General features: G+C 44.6%; 1 protein-coding gene across 1 annotated transcript in view; it reads right to left on the bottom strand.

The window, feature by feature from the left end:
* LOC126184532 (alpha-aminoadipic semialdehyde synthase, mitochondrial) overlaps positions 1 to 20,816 on the bottom strand; it is a 207,159-nt gene that overhangs the window by 56,008 nt on the left and 130,335 nt on the right. Inside the window, exon 16 of the mRNA XM_049926937.1 lies at positions 12,108 to 12,318. Coding sequence (XP_049782894.1) covers positions 12,108 to 12,318 — 211 coding nt within the window. The remainder of the gene's footprint in view (positions 1 to 12,107; positions 12,319 to 20,816) is intronic.

The raw sequence follows: 20,816 nt of genomic DNA, 5'->3' as shown, positions 1-20,816 counted from the left end.
ATGAAAATCAAAGTTCAAATGCCTTCAGATGAGTAAACCTGTCACGTATTTCTTCAGCATGGACAGAAATTTCACGTAAATAATTCCCCTTTTTCATCTGAACTTCGGAACGAGTTTCAGTAATTTTAGCCACATATATGAATTAACGAATATTTCAGCCTCAAAGTACTTCTGAGACAGTCTTCATTTGTTACGAAACTTAAAACACACACTGTGCATGTACAGCATAGTAAGTTGACAAGAGCCTCTCTATAGTGAGACAAGCTCCTCTTGCAATTCGCTAGCCACATTTTTGCGACTCCCGCGCTATATTTTTCTTATTATTGGATCTTCGTCAACATGTATGTAAAAATGATAACACAAAATACTTAGTCATTTCATTTTGATTTCAGAAGGGTCTCTCCATTTTTCAGATCATGAATCAGATCACACAAAACTGAAATAAAACAAACTGCCAACTGTTTTTTCTGTGACTATTCAAAGCCATTTCATTGTGCTACAGAAGCCAAACATTATGGCACGAGTGATCTAGCTGGTTTTCACCCTATGTGACTACAAAAGCACATATTTGAGACTTAGAGAGTGTACATAGGAAACAGCATCTTCAGAATCAGTTTTACTGACTTCGCGTTCTATAGCTCGTAAGCATCACAGCTAACACTTATTTCCAGAATCATAAAAGAAGGTTGTATACATGGAAGAATCCTGGAGATACTAAAAGGTATCAGATAAATTATACACTCCTGGAAATGGAAAAAAGAACACATTGACACCGGTATGTCAGACCCACCATACTTGCTCCGGACACTGCGAGAGGGCTGTACAAGCAATGATCACACGCACGGCACAGCGGACACACCAGGAACCGCGGTGTTGGCCGTCGAATGGCGCTAGCTGCGCAGCATTTGTGCACCGCCGCCGTCAGTGTCAGCCAGTTTGCCGTGGCGTACGGAGCTCCATCGCAGTCTTTAACACTGGTAGCATGCCGCGACAGCGTGGACGTGAACCGTATGTGCAGTTGACGGACTTTGAGCGAGGGCGTATAGTGGGCATGCGGGAGGCCGGGTGGACGTACCGCCGAATTGCTCAACACGTGGGGCGTGAGGTCTCCACAGTACATCGATGTTGTCGCCAGTGGTCGGCGGAAGGTGCACGTGCCCGTCGACCTGGGACCGGACCGCAGCGACGCACGGATGTACGCCAAGACCGTAGGATCCTACGCAGTGCCGTAGGGGACCGCACCGCCACTTCCCAGCAAATTAGGGACACTGTTGCTCCTGGGGTATCGGCGAGGACCATTCGCAACCGTCTCCATGAAGCTGGGCTACGGTCCTGCACACCGTTAGGCCGTCTTCCGCTCACGCCCCAACATCGTGCAGCCCGCCTCCAGTGGTGTCGCGACAGGCGTGAATGGAGGGACGAATGGAGACGTGTCGTCTTCAGCGATGAGAGTCGCTTCTGCCTTGGTGCCAATGATGGTCGTATGCGTGTTTGGCGCCGTGCAGGTGAGCGCCACAATCAGGACTGCATACGACCGAGGCACACAGGGCCAACACCCGGCATCATGGTGTGGGGAGCAATCTCCTACACTGGCCGTACACCACTGGTGATCGTCGAGGGGACACTGAATAGTGAACGGTACATCCAAACCGTCATCGAACCCATCGTTCTACCATTCCTAGACCGGCAAGGGAACTTGCTGTTCCAACAGGACAATGCACGTCCGCATGTATCCCGTGCCACCCAACGTGCTCTAGAAGGTGTAAGTCAACTACCCTGGCCAGCAAGATCTCCGGATCTGTCCCCCATTGAGCATGTATGGGACTGGATGAAGCGTCGTCTCACGCGGTCTGCACGTCCAGCACGAACGCTGGTCCAACTGAGGCGCCAGGTGGAAATGGCATGGCAAGCCGTTCCACAGGACTACATCCAGCATCTCTACGATCGTCTCCATGGGAGAATAGCAGCCTGCATTGCTGCGAAAGGTGGATATACACTGTACTAGTGCCGACATTGTGCATGCTCTGTTGCCTGTGTCTATGTGCCTGTGGTTCTGTCAGTGTGATCATGTGATGTATCTGACCCCAGGAATGTGTCAATAAAGTTTCCCCTTCCTGGGACAATGAATTCACGGTGTTCTTATTTCAATTTCCAGGAGTGTATAATGGTAAGACTGATATTTAGGAACCAGGTTTCAAATTGTAAGACATTTCCAGGGGCAGATGTGGACTCTGACCACAATCTATTGGTTATGAATTGTAGATTAAAACTGAAGAAACTGCAAAAAGGTGGGAATTTAAGGAGATGGGACCTGGATAAACTGACTAAACTAAAGGTTGTGCAAAGCTTCAGGGAGAGCATAAGGGAACAATTGACAGGAATGGGGGAAAGAAATACAGTAGAAGAAGAATGGGTAGCTTTGAGGGATGAAGTAGTGAAGGCAGCAGAGGATCAAGTAGGTAAAAAGACGAGGGCTAGTAGAAATCCTTGGGTAACAGAAGAAATATTGAATTTAAATGATGAAAGGAGAAAATATAAAAAATTCAGTAGATGAAGCAGGCAAAAAGGAATACAAACGTCTCAAAAATGAGATCGACAGGAAGTGCAAAATGGCTAAGCAGGGATGGCTAGAGGGCAAATGTAAGAATGTAGAGGCTTATCTCACTAGGGGTATGACAGATACTGCCTACAGGAAAATTAAAGAGACCTTTGGAGAAAAGAGAGCCATTTGTATTAGTATCAAGAGCTCAGATGGAAAAGCAGTTCTAAGCAAAGAAGGGAAAGCAGAAAGGTGGAAGGAGTATATAGAGGGTCTATACAAGGGCGATGTACTTGAGGACAATGTTATGGAAATGGAAGAGGATGTAGATGAAGATGAAATGGGAGATACGATACTGCGTGAAGAGTTTGACAGAGCACTGAAAGAACTGAGTCGAAACAAGGCCCCGGGAGTAGACAACATTCCATTAGAACTACTGACGGCCTTGGGAGAGCCAGTCCTGACAAAGCTCTACCATCTGGGGAGCAAGATGTATGAGAGAGAGCGAAATACCCTAAGACTTCAAGAAGAATATAATAATTCCAATCCCAAAGAAAGCAGGTGTTGACAGATGTGAAAATTACCGAACAATCAGTTTAATAAGTCACAGCTGCAAAATACTAACACGAATTCTTTACAGACGAATGGAAAAACTGGTAGAAGCCGACCTCGGGAAAGATCAGTTTGGATTCTGTAGCAATGTTGGAGCACGTGAGGCAATACTGACATTACGACTTATCTTAGAAAATAGATTAAGGAAAGGCAAACCTACGTTTCTAGCATTTGTAGACTTAGAGAAAGCTTTTGACAATTTTGACTGGAATACTCTCTTTCAAATTGTAAAGGTGTCAGGGGTAAAACACAGGGAGCGAAAGGCTATTTACAATTTGTACAGAAACCAGATGGCATTTATAAGAGTCGAGGGATATGAAAGGGAAGCAGTGGTTGGGAAGGGAGTAAGACAGGGTTGTAGCCTCTCCCCGATATTATTCAATCTGTAAAGGAAACAAAAGAGAAATTTGGAGTAGGTATTAAAATCCATTGAGAAGAAATAAAAACTTTGAGGTTCACCGATGACATTGTAATTCTGTCAGAGACAGCAAAGGACTTGGAAGAGCAGTTGAACGGAATGGACAGTGTCTTGAAGGGAGGATATAAGATGAACATCAACAAAAGCAAAACGAGGATAATGGAATGTAGTCGAATTAATTCGGGTGATGTTGAGGGTATTAGATTAGGAAATGAGACACTTAAAGTAGTAAAGGAGTTTTGCTATTTGGGGAGCAAAATAACTGATGATGGTCGAAGTAGAGAGGATATAAAATGTAGACTGGCAATGGCAAGGAAAGCGTTTCTGAAGAAGAGAAATTTGTTAACATCGAGTATAGATTTAAGTGTCAGGAAGTCGTTTCTGAAAGTATTTGTATGGAGTGTAGCCGTGTGTGGAAGTGAAACATGGACGATAAATAGTTTGGACAAGAAGAGAATAGAAGCTTTTGAAATGTGGTGCTACAGGAGAATGCTGAAGATTACATGGGTAGTTCACATAACTAATGAGGAGGTTTTGAATAGAATTGGGGAGGAGTTTGTGGCACAACTTGACAAGAAGAAGGGACCGGTTGGTAGGACATGTTCTGAGGCATCAGGAGATCACAAATTTAGCATACGAGGACAGCGTGGAGGGTAAAAATCGTAGAGGGAGACCAAGAGATGAATACACTAAGCAGATCAGAAGGATGTAGGCTGCAGTAAGTACTGGGAGATGAAGAAGCTTGCACAGGATAGATTAGCATGGAGAGCTGCATCAAACCAGTCTCAGGACTGAAGACCACAACAACAACATCATTGTACTTAGTGCGTAATTATTTATAGGTTTTTTATTTGTTTTTGGGAATTTTTGCTGTTACGTCTCTGCAGTATTTGAAAAAATACCCATTAAAATACTTTACAAGATGGTGTAGATCATTTGTTACTGTACACCTACATCTGCATCTACATGAATACTCTGGAAATTACATGTAAGTGTCTTGCAGAGGGTTCACCGAACCACCTTCACAATTCTCTATAATTCCAATCTCGTATAGCGCTCGGAAAGAACGAACACATATCTTTCCGCACGAGCTCTGATTTCTCTATTTTATCGTGGTTATCGCTGCTCCCTATGTAGGTTGGTGTCAAAAAAATATTTTCACATTCGGAGGAGAAAGTTGGTGATTGGGATTTCGTGAGAAGTTTCCGTCGCGACGAAAAACGCCTTTCTTTTAGTGATGTCCAGCCAAAATCCTGTATAATTTCAGTGACACTCTCTCCCATATTTCGCAATAATACGAACCGATGCCGCCCGTCTTTGAACTTTTTCGTTGTACTCCATCAGTCCTATCTGGTAAGGATCCTACACCGCTTAGCAGTATTCTAAAAGAGGACGCACAAGTGTAATGTAGGCAGTCTCCTTAGTAGATATGTTACATTTTATAAGTGTCCTTCCAATAAAACGCAGTCTTTGGTGAGCCTTCCCCACAACATTTTCTATGTGTTCCTTCCCATTTAAGTTGTTCGTAATTGTAATTCCTAGCTATTTAATTGAATTTTCGGCCTTTAGATTTGACTGATTTATCGTGTCACCGAAGTTTAACGAATTCGTTTTAGCACTCATGTTGATGACCTCACACTTTTCGTTATTTAGTGTCAACTGCCAATTTTCGCACCATTCAGATATCATTCCTAAATCGTTTTGCAATTTGTTTCGATCTTCTGTGCGTGTTTGAAATCTAACTTACGTGTTCTTTGACCCTTTCAGCAAATGTATCGTCTGAATTGGGAGTCGGTAAAAGGATCCAATTATTATTTTATTCTGGTTTCCAACAGTGATGCACATCATTGTTACCGACGTGAGAGTCCACCTGCAGTTGGCTGCACCCTGTGCTGTTCATGGCATCTGGGAGGACCCGTTCCACATGTAGAATGACTCCACCTGGTATGCACACGGGGTGCACATGCTTTCTTTCCCTCTTGGCACCCATGTCCCTAAGGTGCTCCGTAACGGGCCTAACGTTGGAGCTCCCAGCTATTAATAATCCCACCCTCTGTGACTGCCCGGATCTTGCAGGCTGAGAGGATTCCTCTGAAACAGGACAGGTGACATCATCTGGCTCAGCGACAGTGTCAGCCACACACAGCACCTTTAACGTGTTTTGTCAGACAATCCGGGGAGGCCTGGGAAGTCTTTCGTCGCCTGCTACGCCCTGGGCCGACCTCCCACTCGACCACAGACGAGAGGTCAACCTCAGTGCGAGCTGTAACTGGGCTGGCCAACGGTGAGGACCGATCGGAGGACTCGGACGTGCTGGGCGTCCGTTGGATCCCCACGGCAGGCCCACAACAGTGGTGCCCATCCACTGCAGCCTCAAGCTGTGTAACCGAAGCCATCACAGCCTGAAGCTGAGAGCAAAGTGTCACCAACTCGGCTCGCATCAGCACACAATAATCGCAGTCCCTGTCCATACTAAAGACCGTGGAAAACCAAACTATGCCGATAAACGGACTATCAGCACGTGCTGCGCAACTCTACTGTAGACCCTGACGAAAATGCCGGAACTGTGTCTAATAAATTAGATTAATACGCAGAGATTCAAAAACCTAACTACCGAAGCACTTAGGTGAATCTAAAGAATTCGCCCATGATTAGGAACATTTAATATGTCACAAAATCGGCTTACTTTCCGACGCAAACGAACATGCGCGAACTGTGGCTATTAGATATCAAATAAACACGCAGAAACTCAATGAACTAAACTATTAAAGCACACAGATAATATAATATTCGCTCCTGGTTAGGAACTCGTAAAAGTCACAATATCGGTTACTTACCTGTTGCTGCTTTTGTCTCGGTCGGCTACTGCAGCCTGACTGTACGCCCTCTCTCACCACTAGGTTATTATGCTTTTGTTTGTCTCCCGCAATTTCCTGTTTGATGACATACCAGACTGCTTCGCTTCGCTTTTATTCCCTGCTCTGTATATTATTTCTTGGGAGTAGTCAGCAGCTTCCTATAAATCTTTTGTACCTATGATAGAAATATGTGAACTCTGGTTCATAACAACTCTTTTTCAAAGAACTGAATTACCTGAGCGTTGGTTGGACTTCTAATACCTGCTGTTCTTTATTTGATAAGACTGATGTGGGTAGTTTGGGAGTGTCTTTTCAGGCTTCAATTTTAACAACTTCGAAAATTTGGAGAATTTTCTATTTACAATGGTTTGTACACTCCTGGAAATTGAAATAAGTACACCGTGAATTCATTGTCCCAGGAAGGGGAAACTTTATTGACACATTCCTGGGGTCAGATACATCACATGATCACACTGACAGAACCACAGGCACATAGACACAGGCAACAGAGCATGCACAATGTCGGCTCTAGTACAGTGTATATCCACCTTTCGCAGCAATGCAGGCTGCTATTCTCCCATGGAGACGATCGTAGAGATGCTGGATGTAGTCCTGTGGAACGGCTTGCCATGCCATTTCCACCTGGCGCCTCAGTTGGACCAGCGTTCGTGCTGGACGTGCAGACCGCGTGAGACGACGCTTCATCCAGTCCCAAACATGCTCAATGGGGGACACATCCGGAGATCTTGCTGGCCAGGGTAGTTGACTTACACCTTCTAGAGCACGTTGGGTGGCACGGGATACATGCGGACGTGCATTGTCCTGTTGGAACAGCAAGTTCCCTTGCCGGTCTAGGAATGGTAGAACGATGGGTTCGATGACGGTTTGGATGTACCTTGCACTATTCAGTGTCCCCTCGACGATCACCAGTGGTGTACGGCCAGTGTAGGAGATCGCTCCCCACACCATGATGCCGGGTGTTGGCCCTGTGTGCCTCGGTCGTATGCAGTCCTGATTGTGGCGCTCACCTGCACGGCGCCAAACACGCATACGACCATCATTGGCACCAAGGCAGAAGCGACTCTCATCGCTGAAGACGACACGTCTCCATTCGTCCCTCCATTCACGCCTGTCGCGACACCACTGGAGGCGGGCTGCACGATGTTGGGGCGTGAGCGGAAGACGGCCTAACGGTGTGCGGGACCGTAGCCCAGCTTCATGGAGACGGTTGCGAATGGTCCTCGCCGATACCCCAGGAGCAACAGTGTCCCTAATTTGCTGGGAAGTGGCGGTGCGGTCCCCTACGGCACTGCGTAGGATCCTACGGTCTTGGCGTACATCCGTGCGTCGCTGCGGTCCGGTCCCAGGTCGACGGGCACGTGCACCTTCCGCCGACCACTGGCGACAACATCGATGTACTGTGGAGACCTCACGCCCCACGTGTTGAGCAATTCGGCGGTACGTCCACCCGGCCTCCCGCATGCCCACTATACGCCCTCGCTCAAAGTCCGTCAACTGCACATACGGTTCACGTCCACGCTGTCGCGGCATGCTACCAGTGTTAAAGACTGCGATGGAGCTCCGTATGCCACGGCAAACTGGCTGACAATGACGGCGGCGGTGCACAAATGCTGCGCAGCTAGCGCCATTCGACGGCCAACACCGCGGTTCCTGGTGTGTCCGCTGTGCCGTGCGTGTGATCATTGCTTGTACAGCCCTCTCGCAGTGTCCGGAGCAAGTATGGTGGGTCTGACACACCGGTGTCAATGTGTTCTTTTTTCCATTTCCAGGAGTGTATTTCCCCCTCATCCTATATTTCGTTAGTAAGTTCTCTTGAAGAAACTTGTATTTTGATTTCTAGTAAGTATCTTTTGTAGGTCTGAAGTTTAGGGACTTTTTCCATACCTCATTTTACTATTGTTATTTGGCAGAAATGGCCTGAGAGTGTAAGATTTTTACAGCTACATCACTCATTTCCCTGTCCATATTTGTGGCCACTTGTCGATTACCGATGTCGTTATTGTAGTAATCCTTGTTGTACTATTGGCCAACAGAGACACGCCAAAAGGCCGGCCGCGGTGGTCTAGCGGTTCTGGCGCTGCAGTCCGGAACCGCGGGACTGCTACGGTCGCAGTTTCGAATCCTGCCTCGGGCATGGGTGTGTGTGATGTCCTTAGGTTAGTTAGGATTAAGTAGTTCTAAGTTCTAGGGGACTTATGACCTAAGCTGTTGAGTCCCATAGTGCTCAGAGCCATTTGAACCATTTGACACGCCAAAACTCTGAATGACATTTACACTGAAGAGACAGCAGTAATGGGATAGCGCTCTGCACATATACAGATGGTGGTAGTATCGCACAGACGAGATATGAAAGGACAATGAATTGCCGGCCCGTGTGGCCGTACGGTTCTAGGCGCTTCAGTCTGGAACCGCGTGACCGCTACGGTCGCAGGTTCGAATCCTGCCTCGGGCATGGATGTGTGTGATGTCCTTAGGTTAGTTAGGTTTAAGTAGTTATAAGTTCTAGGGGACTGATGACCACAGATGTTAAGTCCCATAGTGCTCAGAGCCATTTGAACCATTTTTTTGGACAATGAATTGGCGGAGCTGTGTCTGTACTCATGTGAAAAAGCTTCCGACGTGATTATGGCCGCACGACAAGAATTAACAGAATTTTAAGAGAGAATGGTAGTTGAAGCTAGATACATGGGACAGAGATCCGCAGTGTCAGGAGTGTGTCGAGAATACCAGATTTCACTCATTACCCCTCACCACAGACAAAACAGTGGCCGACGGCCGTCACTTAACGACCGAGTGCAGAGGCGTTTGCGTAGAGTTGTCAGTGCTAATAGACAAGCAACACTGCATGAAATAACCGCAGAAATCATGTGGAGCCTACGACTAACGTATCCGTGAGGACAGTGCGGCGAAATTTGGGGTTAGTGGGCTATGGCAGCAAACGTCTGCCGCGAGTGCTTTTGCTGACAGTACGACATAGCCTGCAGTGCCTCTCCTGGGCTCGTGACCATATCTGTTGCATCCTAGACGACTGGAAAACCGTGACCTGGTCAGATGAGTCCCGATTTCAGTTGGTAAGGGCTGACGGTAGGGTTCAAGTGTGGCCCAGACTCCGCGAAGCCGTGGACCCAAGTTGGCACCAGCTTACTGTGCAAGCTGGTGGTGGCTCCATAATGGTATGGGCCGTGTTTCCATGGAATGGTCTAACTGAATCGATAATTGACTGGAAATAGTTATGTTCGGCTACTTGGAGACCATTTGCAGCCGTTCATGGACTTCATTTTCCCAAACAACGATGGAATTTTTATGGATGACAATGCAACGTGCCACCGGGTCGCAATTCTTCGCGACTGGTTTGAAGAACATTCTGGATAATTTGAGCGAATGATCTGGCCACCCAGATCGCCCGGTATGAGTCCTATCGAACATCTATGAGATATAATCGAGAGGTTAGTTCGTGCACAAAATCCTGCGCCAGCAACGCTTTCTCAATTATGGACGACTCTAGAGGCAGTATGGCTTAGTATTTCTGCAGGTGACCTCCAACGACATGTTGAATGCATGCTACTTCGAATTGCTGTGCTACGCCGGGCAAAAGGAGGTCCGACACGATATTAGCACGTATCCCATGTCTTTTGTGACCTCACTGTAGTAGGGTGCTTCTAGTTTTATTTATGATGTTTGTGTTTATGTTTACGTCTCCACACTACATTATGTTAACTTCTGTTGTTGTTACTTTATCTAGAACCTTCGTTAATTTATTGTAAAATGTGTCCACACTACCAATGAATAATCGATACATACGCAACATTCCTTGTTGATGTCAAACCCTCTTTATTTAATACTTTGTGGGTGCTTATTGTAGACTTTTTAATCTACTGGAGATACTCTTTAGGAAGGCGTACTTGTTGTTTGGTTTTATCTTAAAAAAGGCCTACTTCTCCTACCCATGAGAACGGTGCTTGACTATGTGTGGCCCCATATCCACCCCATCTACTTTCGTGTATCTGCGGTACTAGTCTTCGCTTACCAATGCTGTTTCGGTGTAGGCCATGCCTAGTGAAACCCTATCTAGTGACAATTTCAACAAGTTCCAGAACAACTGGCAGTGGTATAAAACGGCTCAAGTCATATTCCGTAAACAGAACAACAAAATGGATCAATACGAGAGACCAGTGAATTAAACTATCATTCGTCATCAGATTGGAAAGTAATCACGTGTGGCGTCTCACACAGGTCCATCGTAGGCCCATCGCCTTCTCTTGTGTACATTAATGACGTGTCATCAGTCATTTCCAGATACATTGTTTGTTTCGTTTCTAGATGATAAAAGTATTGCAATAAATAGCAAATCGAGCATAGTCTTAGAAAGTGTTAATTATGATATTTTCATGGACATTAATAAAAAGTTTATATCCAACTCACTACCATTAAACTTCGAGAAGACTCACTACACGCAATTCAGAACACGTAAGATATTTCTACATGTGTATAACGTATGAAGAAGCGCGGATAGGAGAGGTTGACAATGTTAAACTCCTGGAATTACAACTTGATAATAAATGGAGACAGGATGACGATACCACAGAACTGCTGAAACGCTTAAACAAATCCTTATTTACAAATGAAATGTTATCAGATATAGATGACACAAAAATAAAAAAAGCTGGAATACTTTGCTTATTTTCAATCCTTAACGTCGTATGGTATCACATTATGGGGTAAATCATCAAGCCAAACAAAAGTTTTCAGAATCCAAAAGCGTGTAATATGTAGTATTTGTGGTGTGCGTCCACGAACATCGTGCGGAAGTCTGTTCAAGGAACTGGATATATTAACTAATCCTTCTCAGTATATGTATTCCTTAACGAAATTTGATGTAAATGATATGTCCTTTTTTCAAGAAACAGCTCAGTTCACAAAATCACAAGGTTGGTTGGTTGGTTGCTTTGGGGAAGGAGACCAGACAGCGTGGTCATCGGTCTCATCGGATTAGGGAAGGATTGGGAAGGAAGTCGGCCGTGCCTTTTCAGAGGAACCATCCCGGCATTTGCCTGGAGTGATTTAGGGAAATCACGGAAAACCTAAATCAAGATGGCCGGACGCGGGATTGAACCGTCGTCCTCCCGAATGCGAGTCCAGTGTCTAACCACTGCGCCACCCCGCTCGCAAAATCACAACTAGGAACAAGAACAAATTACATAATGTCTTAAAGGCATTCACTTTAGTCCAAAAAAGGGGTCCACTGTTCAAGAACATGCATTATCAATAACTTGCCAGCAATCATACAAAGTTTACCTACAAATAAAGTTCAGTTTAAGAGGAGCCTGAAAGATTTGCTTGCGGCCAGCTCATCCTACTACAGCGATGAATCTCTAAACAGAACCGGATGAGGTACTGTATTATTATTATTATTACTATATTTTTTAATAACATCACATAATATAAAATAAATCTGACAAGTTTTACATCTATGAGGATCTTCTCAATACGGGCTGATAGAACAAAGAGTTCATCTAATTTAATCCAATGGGACGCACTGCATACAGGGTGGAGAGAAACAACCTGCAGTAAGATCAGAGCAGGGTAGTAGACGTCGAATGGAGCAAAATTTTCGAAATAAGCAAATAAGGCAGTTAGCGCTGAGAATATGGCGACGTACCGAAGGAGAGCTTCTTGGAGAGGTAGTAAGAGAGAGTGTCGAGCGGGGTGCCGAGCCGCTTGACGGGCGCCTCCTCCAGCAGCCCCAGCGCTTCGAGCGCGTCCGCCCTCGCGGTGCCCTCGCCGCCCAATCGCTCCACCAGCTTCGTCTTCAGGTTGTCGTAGAAGATGGACGAGTCCGTGAGGCCCAGCAGGTGGCAGATCAGCTGGCGCTGTGCGGGAAACACGCGTTATCTGCGCTGCCGCTCACTGGAAACAGCACTTCCATGCTTGTGCCGTATATTAACAACAGAAGAAAAATATCAAATACAAAAATTAATATTTCAGGAAGGAATGTACTAAATTAACACTTATCACTCTGTTAACACGTCAACCCTTACCGGAATTCAGCCTTTTCTACTCACAAACAGCCCGCCCTCCAAATATGGTACGATTGCCATCTGGATATATCTCTCTCTCTCTCTCTCTCTCTCTCTCTCTCTCTCACACACACACACACACACACACACACACACACACACACACACACACACACACACATGCTGGAGGTTCGAGTCCTCCCTCGGGCATGGGTGTGTGGGTGTGTGTGTTGTTCTTAGCATAAGTTAGTTTAAGTAGTGTGTAAGTCGAGGGACCGATGACCTCAGCAGGTTGGTCTCTTAGGAATTCACACGCATTTGAACATTTTTGAACACACACACACAGTGCAATATCGATATTTATCCGCCGATACCAGGCAGCGACTTTCAATTACCTAACACAGGAATTACATAATGTGTGTACGAGTACAGGTTGTGATGCAGGAACTACGACCTATGGGAGTCTGGATCTGATCGAGTGTCGTGCACGGATAGCCAAAGCTATTAAGGTGACTGCTCGCGTAAAGCGGAAAATTCGGGTTCGAGTCCGAGTCCGGCACAGGTTTTCGTTGTCATCATTCCCTTATGCAGCTGATGGTTGCGAATACACTTCATGTTTATAAAAATAACAGCATTGACATGCAGGCATAATAGTAAAAACAGAGATAGGGAACAAAATATGTTCTCCAGTGCCCATAGCATAATCGAAATGACAACACCACCAGAAACAACAAATAACAAGCAAAAATATACGAAATAATATAGCAATTTTTCAGTCTGATACCGTAAGAAAAATAGATGACAAGCTGTTAAACGTGTGTCTTATGCGGCATTACCAGCAATAAATAGCTGCTGGTTCTATGTAAGGTAATTATAACAGTAATATTGTCTTATTTTCCAAAATAGTTTTGTAAGCATAATTTTCTATACACAAATTACGGACGCATAATATTTCATTGCTCAGCTAGGGACTGAGTCTCATAGCCTCATTAACTAACGTGAATTCACATTAAATCATCACTCCCGTTATACAGAAACAGTTTTAATCCGAATTTATGTGAACGACTACAAGTTCTTTTCACATCACATAAACTTTTCGGGCAGGACAAAAAAAGGAATACTGGATATAGGACATGAAGTTCTGAGTATGTATGGGGAAAAAATGTAGAACTGTGTCTACCACAAGGCGGAAATTTTCTTCAGCTTAAGAAATTCTTCGAGCAAGAATCACTAGCCATAAGGATAAACACTGGACTCACATTCGGGAGGACGACGGTTCAAACCCGCGTCCAGCCATACTGATTTAGGTTTTTCGTGATTTCCCTAAATCGCTCCAAGCAAAGGCTGGGATGGTTCCTTTTAAAGGGCAAAGCCGACTTTCTTCCCCATCCTTCCCATCCGTCCCTAATCCGATGGGACTGATAACCTCAAAAATGGTTCAAATGGCTCTGAGCACTATGGGACTTAACTTCTGAGGTCATCAGTCCCCGAGAACTTAGAACTACTTAAACCTAACTAACCTAAGAACATCGCACACATCCATGCCCGAGACAGGATTCCAACCTGCGACAGTAGAGGTCCTGCGGTTCCAGACTGTACCGCCTAGAACCGCTCGGCCACACCGGCCGGCCTGATAACCTCGCTGTTTGGTCCTACGGAGCTACATTTTTATGTCGAATACGAGTCGCAGTTCTACTTCCTATTCTTCACATAATAATTTGCCGCAGATAAAGTTTACGTTAGAAGCGACGACAGTTTCAGTATTCGCCAGCTGTGAAAGTAGAGATGATCTGATGACCAAGCTAACGCCCTAACTCCAGTTCTTGAGTAAACAAAAACGTATTAACCCAGAACGACTTGCCACACATTTTAAGCGCAAATATTTTAGCTTAGGCTTGACTGTGACTGTGGTGAATATCATCTTAATCAACACGTGACTTTAACTTGTCACTTTTATTACATTCTCCAAGAAGTGCTTCGGAGGATTACACCACCAGTGAGGAGGATGTACTCGTATTTATTTTGTATCTATTGCTTTTGGGTAATCTGTGGCACTAGGAGGGAAGGCAGAGGCAAGTTGACGAGCAGGGTAGATGGTTAATCACTTTGCTCAAGTTCGTAATTCTAGGTGGCACAACAATTGGAATACCAGTAATTCTTCAGCTGGCAAGACCCTGAAAGCTTGCACAGTGACGCCGCGGCCGCTAGTTCAGTGTGCGTTACGTAACTGTTCTGTACATTGCTTGAAGTGTTACAATTTTCGATATCCTCAGTACAAGCCCTTGAGGAATAACTGACAAGGTATTTGGCTATCCTTTCTTATGTGTGAATAAAGAGACAATATGCGTATTACGGTCACCATTTACTCATTTGTCATTCTTGTTTATTCTACACCAAAAATCAATGACTTTAATATAACCGACTGGGGCAAGTTGGCGACTTCTTCATCTGTTGATCACGTTCTATTTGAAAGCAGATACCCATCAGTAATGCAGTTAAGGTGTTCAAAGAATGTGAAATCGTCCCTTATGATCTCGTGTTTAATGAGCATGATCTTGCTGCAGCGAAAACCACATACTGTTTTTTAGTTACTGACCATATGAAAATTGGAAATGAATCTGCTCAGGCTGCAGCACCTAAATACCAACCCAGTACAACTTCTAATGAATGTTCTAATGAACATCAGGTAGAGCGTTATGACGGAACATGACCTTCAACAAATGCTGTTCCCATTAATCAGATGTCTCTATTGGCCCCCTGGCTCAGTAGCTGTTGTGGCAGAACATCTGAAGTAAAATTTGGAAAATATTTCGAGTAGATTTCCCGACCATCTTATAGTTTTGGGTGGAGATTTTAATTTACCAGATATAGACTGGGAGACTCAAACGTTTATAACGGGTGGCATTGACAAAGAATCCAGTGAAATTTTTTTAAGTGCATTATCTGAAAACTACCTTGAGCAATTAAACAGAAAACCGACTCCTGGCGATAACATATTAAACCTTCTGGTGACAAACATACCCGAACTATTTGAAACAGTTAATGCAGAACAGGGAATCAGCGATCATAAAGCGGTTACAGCATCGGTGATTTCAGCCGTAAATAGAAATATTGAAAAAGGTAGGAAGATTTTTCTGTTTAGCAAAAGCGACAAAAAAGCAGATTACAGAGTACTTGCCGGCTCAACACAAAAGTTTTATCTCAAGTATAGATAGTGTTGAGGATCAGTGGACAAAGTTCAGAACCATCGGACTATATTTGCATTAGATGAGTATGTGCCAAGCAAGATCGTAAGAGATGGAAAAGAGCCACCGTGGTACAACAACCGAGTTAGAAAACTGCTACAGAAGCAAAGGGAACTTCACAGCAAACATAAACATAGCCAAAGCCTTGCAGGCAAACAAAAAATTACACGAAGCGAAATGTAGTGTGAGGAGGGTTATGCGAGAGGCGATCAACGAATTCGAAAGTAAAGTTCTATGTACTGACTTGGCAGAAAATCCTAAGAAATTTTGGTCTTATGTCGAAACGGTAGGTGAATCAAAATAAAATGTCCAGACCCTCTGAGACCAAAATGGTACTGAAACAGAGGATGACAGACTAAAGGCCGAAATACTAAGTTTCTTCTTCCAAAACTGTTTCACAGAGGAAAACTGCACTGTAGTTCCTTCTCTAGATTGTCGCACGGATGTCAAAATGGTAGATATCGAAATAGATGACAGAGGGATAGAAAAACAATTAAAATCGCTCAGATGAGGAAAGGCCGCTGGACCTGATGGGATGCCAGTTCGATTTTACACAGAGTACGAGAAAGAACTTGCCCCTCTTTTTGCAGCGGTGTACCGTAGGACTCTAGAAGAGCGTAGCGTTCCAATAGATTGGAAAAGGGCACAGGTCATCCCCGTTTTCAAGAAGGGACGTCGAACAGATGTGCAGAACTATAGACCTATATCTCTAACGTCGATCAGTTGTAGAATTTTGGAACACGTATTATGTTCGAGTATAATGACTTTTCCGGAGACCAGAAATCTACTCAGTAGGAATCAGCATGGGTTTCGAAAAAGACGGTCGTGTGAAACCCAGCTCGCGCCATTCGTCCACGAGACTCAGAGGGCCATAGACACGGGTCCCAGGTAGATGCCGTGTTTCTTGACTTCCGTAACGCGTTTGATACAGTTCCCCACAGTCGTTTAATGAACTGAGTAAGAGCATATGGACTATCAGACCAGTTGTGTGATTGGATTGAAGAGTTCCTAGATAGCAGAACGCAGCACGTCATTCTGAATGGAGAGAAGTCTTCCGAAGTAAGAGTGATTTCAGGTGTGCCGCAGGGGAGTGTCGTAGGACCATTGCTATTCACAGTATACATAAACGACCTTGTGGATAACATCGGAAGTTCACTGACGCTTTTTGCGGATGATGCTGTAGTATATCGAGAGGTTGTAACAATGGAAAATTGTACTGAAATGCAGGAGGATGTGCAACGAATTGACGCATGGTGCAGGGAATGGCAATTGAATCTCAATGTAGACAAGTGTAATGTGCTGCGAATACATAGAAATAAATATCCTTTATCATTTAGCTACAATATAGCAGGTCAGCAACTGGAAGCAGTTAATTCGATAAATTATCTGGGAGTAGGCTTTAGGAGTGATTTAAAATGGAATGATCATATAAAGTTGATCGTCGGTAAAGCAGATGCCAGACAGATTCATTGGAAGAATCCTAAGGAAATGCAATTCGAAAAGAAAGGAAGTAGGTTACAGTACACTTGTTCGTCCACTGCTTGAATACTGCTCACCAGTATGGGATCGGTACCAGATAGGGTTGATAGAAGAGATATAGAAGATTCAACGGAGAGCAGCGCGCTTCGTTACAGGATCATTTAGTAATCGCGAAAACGTTACGGAGATGATGGATAAACTCCAGTGGAAGGCTCTGGAAGAGAAACGCTCAGTAGCTCGGTACAGGCTTTTGTTGAAGTTTCGAGAACATACCTTCACCGAGGAGCCAAGCAGTATATTCTCCCTCCCACGTATATCTCGCGAAGAGACCATGAGGATAAAATTAGTGAGATTAGAGCCCACACAGAGGCATACCGACAATCTTTCTTTCCACGAACAATACGGGACTGGAATAGAAGGCAGAATCGATAGAGGTACTCCAGGTACCCTCCACCACACACCGTAAGGTGGCTTGTGGAGTATGGATGTACATGTAGATGTAGATGTAGAATGGTACCGAAGTACCGAAGTATTTTCGATTTTAAACCAGTACTTAAAAAAAGTCGCTTACGAAAAACTGGTAAGTCACAGTACGCAAAGTAAGTGTTTTAATAAACTCATTAAAGATACCAAAATTGGTTGATAAGGAAGCACACAAGGTGGAACAGAAAAATTCCAAACAACAAAGAGAAACTAGCAAAGAAGTTATAGTGCAGTGTCCTGCATATGTTGAATCCTTTCAATAAGTAGTATTTGTAAGGAAGTACACAGTAATCATTATTTAATTAATACACTTACCTACATTTCCTAAGAATAAAAACATTTCACACTTTTATCGGTATTATCATCTTGCAACGTGTTCAAAGTTGTGACTGACACTTTTGCAGTAGCTTTTAAAATTAGCAAAAGAATTATGATTGAGGTAAAGTGGAAAAACTTCTACCAGTAGGTACAATACAATAAAAGGTACTTTTATGAAACTGCAAAAAGAAAACCAAACGATCTCCAAAAATAAATTTATTAAAAGTGTTTAATCGCAAACGTCAAAACGTCCCGGTCTCCGCTATCTATATCTACATCTATAGCCGGCCGCGGTGGTCTAGCGGTTCTAGGCGCTCAGTCCGGAACCGCGCGACTGCTACGGTCGCAGGTTCGAATCCTGCCTCGGGCATGGATGTGTGTGCTGTCCTTAGGTTAGTTAGGTTTAAGTAGTTTTAAGTTCTAGGTGACTGATGACCACAGATGTTAAGTCCCATAGTACTCAGAGCCATTTGAACCATTTTCTACATCTATACTAATAATAAAACTGTAAAATCGTAGTGTCTATCTGTTTGCGACAAACCTACTTGACGAATTTTGTTGAGGTTATCGAAGGTAACTTGAGCTTTGTTTGGGGTAGGGTATAGGCTTTATTTCATCAACATTGGACCATGAGAAAATATATTGTGATTTAAAATTTGCCGCGCGTGCGGCTTGAGGCGCCATGTCACAGAGCGCGGTCCCTCCCGCCGGAGGTTCGAGTCCTCATTCGAGCATAAGTGTGTGTGTTGTTACTAGTATAAGTTAGTTTAAGTAGTGTGTAAGTCCTCAAAATTTTATCTGAAACACTCGTGTATGTCAGTTTGTCTGTTTGAACACGCTGATCTCCAAAAATACTAACCGAATTTTCATGGGGTTTTCACAAGTATCTTTAGTGTAGCTTGGGGCAATTTATAGGTTTTATTTCCTCATAATCAGCATACGAAGAATAAATATATCATAATTTGGAATTTTATCAAAAAGTGTATGTTCACTTTGTAGTTCAGATGTATGATCAACGCGGTATAGTACACCAAAGATGGCGCTGTCAGTTTCGTAGTACACCAAAGAACCAACAGATAACACTGTTAGGTTTAACTCGGTGACACATGGGTTTTCGGAAGTTTATATCAGTGACAGAATTAAACATAGCAATGTTATCTTTTCATATACAAACCAACACTGAATTTAGTTTGCTAGCATATAAGGATTTAATAATTTTGCTTTGTGTATTAAAACTTAACGAAACTGCTTTGCTTCTTTCGATAAGTGTTATTTATGGATGGAATGTGCAAAACCGGCGTTCCGATGGGTGCTAATACACTATGAAAAGGACATCGCGGCATTGCACCGCCATGGACTTGTATTACACGAAGTTTCGCGAACTTGTATCCCAACCGTCGTCACCAGACCGACAGATGGTAGGCCACCGAATTAAAGCCAAAATATTGTCTCTTATGCAGCGAAAATTTGAAGGGATAGTCGTGCAGTCGATGCGTCACGACCAAACGAGTGACGAAATCCCATCTATTCACCACTTCGTGCTCGATAGCTGTCGACGCCGACGACGTCGTCATGGACCTCACTATGCCGGATGGTCGATCCTTAACCGCCAAGGCGGCCATTGTGAAAGCCTTTGCAGCATTATCGACGTATTTACGAGGAGAAGATTATAAAGGAGGTGGTGGGGATAACGACATTTTGCAGCACATGACGCACACTCTCAACAGAACAGCAGCATCATCGCTTTTTAGCGGAGATTACGCACGACGACGTTGAGGACGCGCAGTACAAGGGTTCGCTTAATAAATCTTCGGGATCAGACGGTCTGCTGCTTGAATTCTATCGGACTTTCTGCATCCTGATGATGCCCCATTGGATCACGACGTACCGCGAGCTGATGTCCCCCAGCTTTTGCGTGCCACCTGCCTTCATCGATGGACTATTCATCCCGACACACAAGCCTTTACGAGGTCAGACAATCGAGGACTACCATCCGATTACAATGTTAAATTCAGACTATAAGATCTTTGCCCAGCTTACGGCAGTGTGCCTAAAGAAGGTCCTGTCACTAACGCTTTCAGTGGAACAAACTACACAAGGAAGAGAGACCAACATACAAACTGCTGCTGGCATGTGAAGGGATTTGATGGCTCTCGCCACATTCTGCCACCTTTGAGCTGTTGTGATCTCAACTGACTTTGGCCACAATTTCGACAGAGTGCACCCCAAATTTCGTACATGGGTTCTGGCCCACATGTGATTCCCGCCTGACTTCCTCGATGTAGTTTTGCGCCTCTCACGCGGAGTATCACCCCATGCACTAGTAAGTGGACGTACAGTCGGTCCCTTGTCACGCTGGCGTTCGGTTCGACAAGGATACCCACACTCCATGATCCCTTATGTAATGGCGCTGGAACTCTCATAGGAGGGCTGAAACACAGACTTACGGGGATTACATTGAGGGGGCACACCTTCTACAGCAGAGCATATGTTGATGACCTTCAACTACTGGTCCGATCACGTGATGAGGTGCACTCGATGCTCGAATGGATCAAGTGATATGGGTTGGTGGTGGAAAGCCACATGAATGAGGCCAAGTCAGCAGTGATGAATATTGGCGGTGCCCTCCAGGAGGGCTGTTTGGCGCCCCTCCCACATGTGAGCATGATCGGCTATTTGGGCATTACATTTACACAGGACGTGCACTGCACAGCTACCGCTGAAAGACGGCGGTGCCTTCCGGGCAGGCCACTGTCGTGGTAATACCCGTCAGGCACTTCCCCTTTCATTTTGTTTCGCCTTTTGCGTATCTAAATTTCCCCTGAT

The sequence above is a fragment of the Schistocerca cancellata genome, chromosome 4 (genome assembly GCF_023864275.1).
Source record: "Schistocerca cancellata isolate TAMUIC-IGC-003103 chromosome 4, iqSchCanc2.1, whole genome shotgun sequence".
NCBI classification, from domain to species: domain Eukaryota; kingdom Metazoa; phylum Arthropoda; class Insecta; order Orthoptera; family Acrididae; genus Schistocerca; species Schistocerca cancellata.
This window is presented reverse-complemented; position numbering and strand designations above follow the sequence as displayed.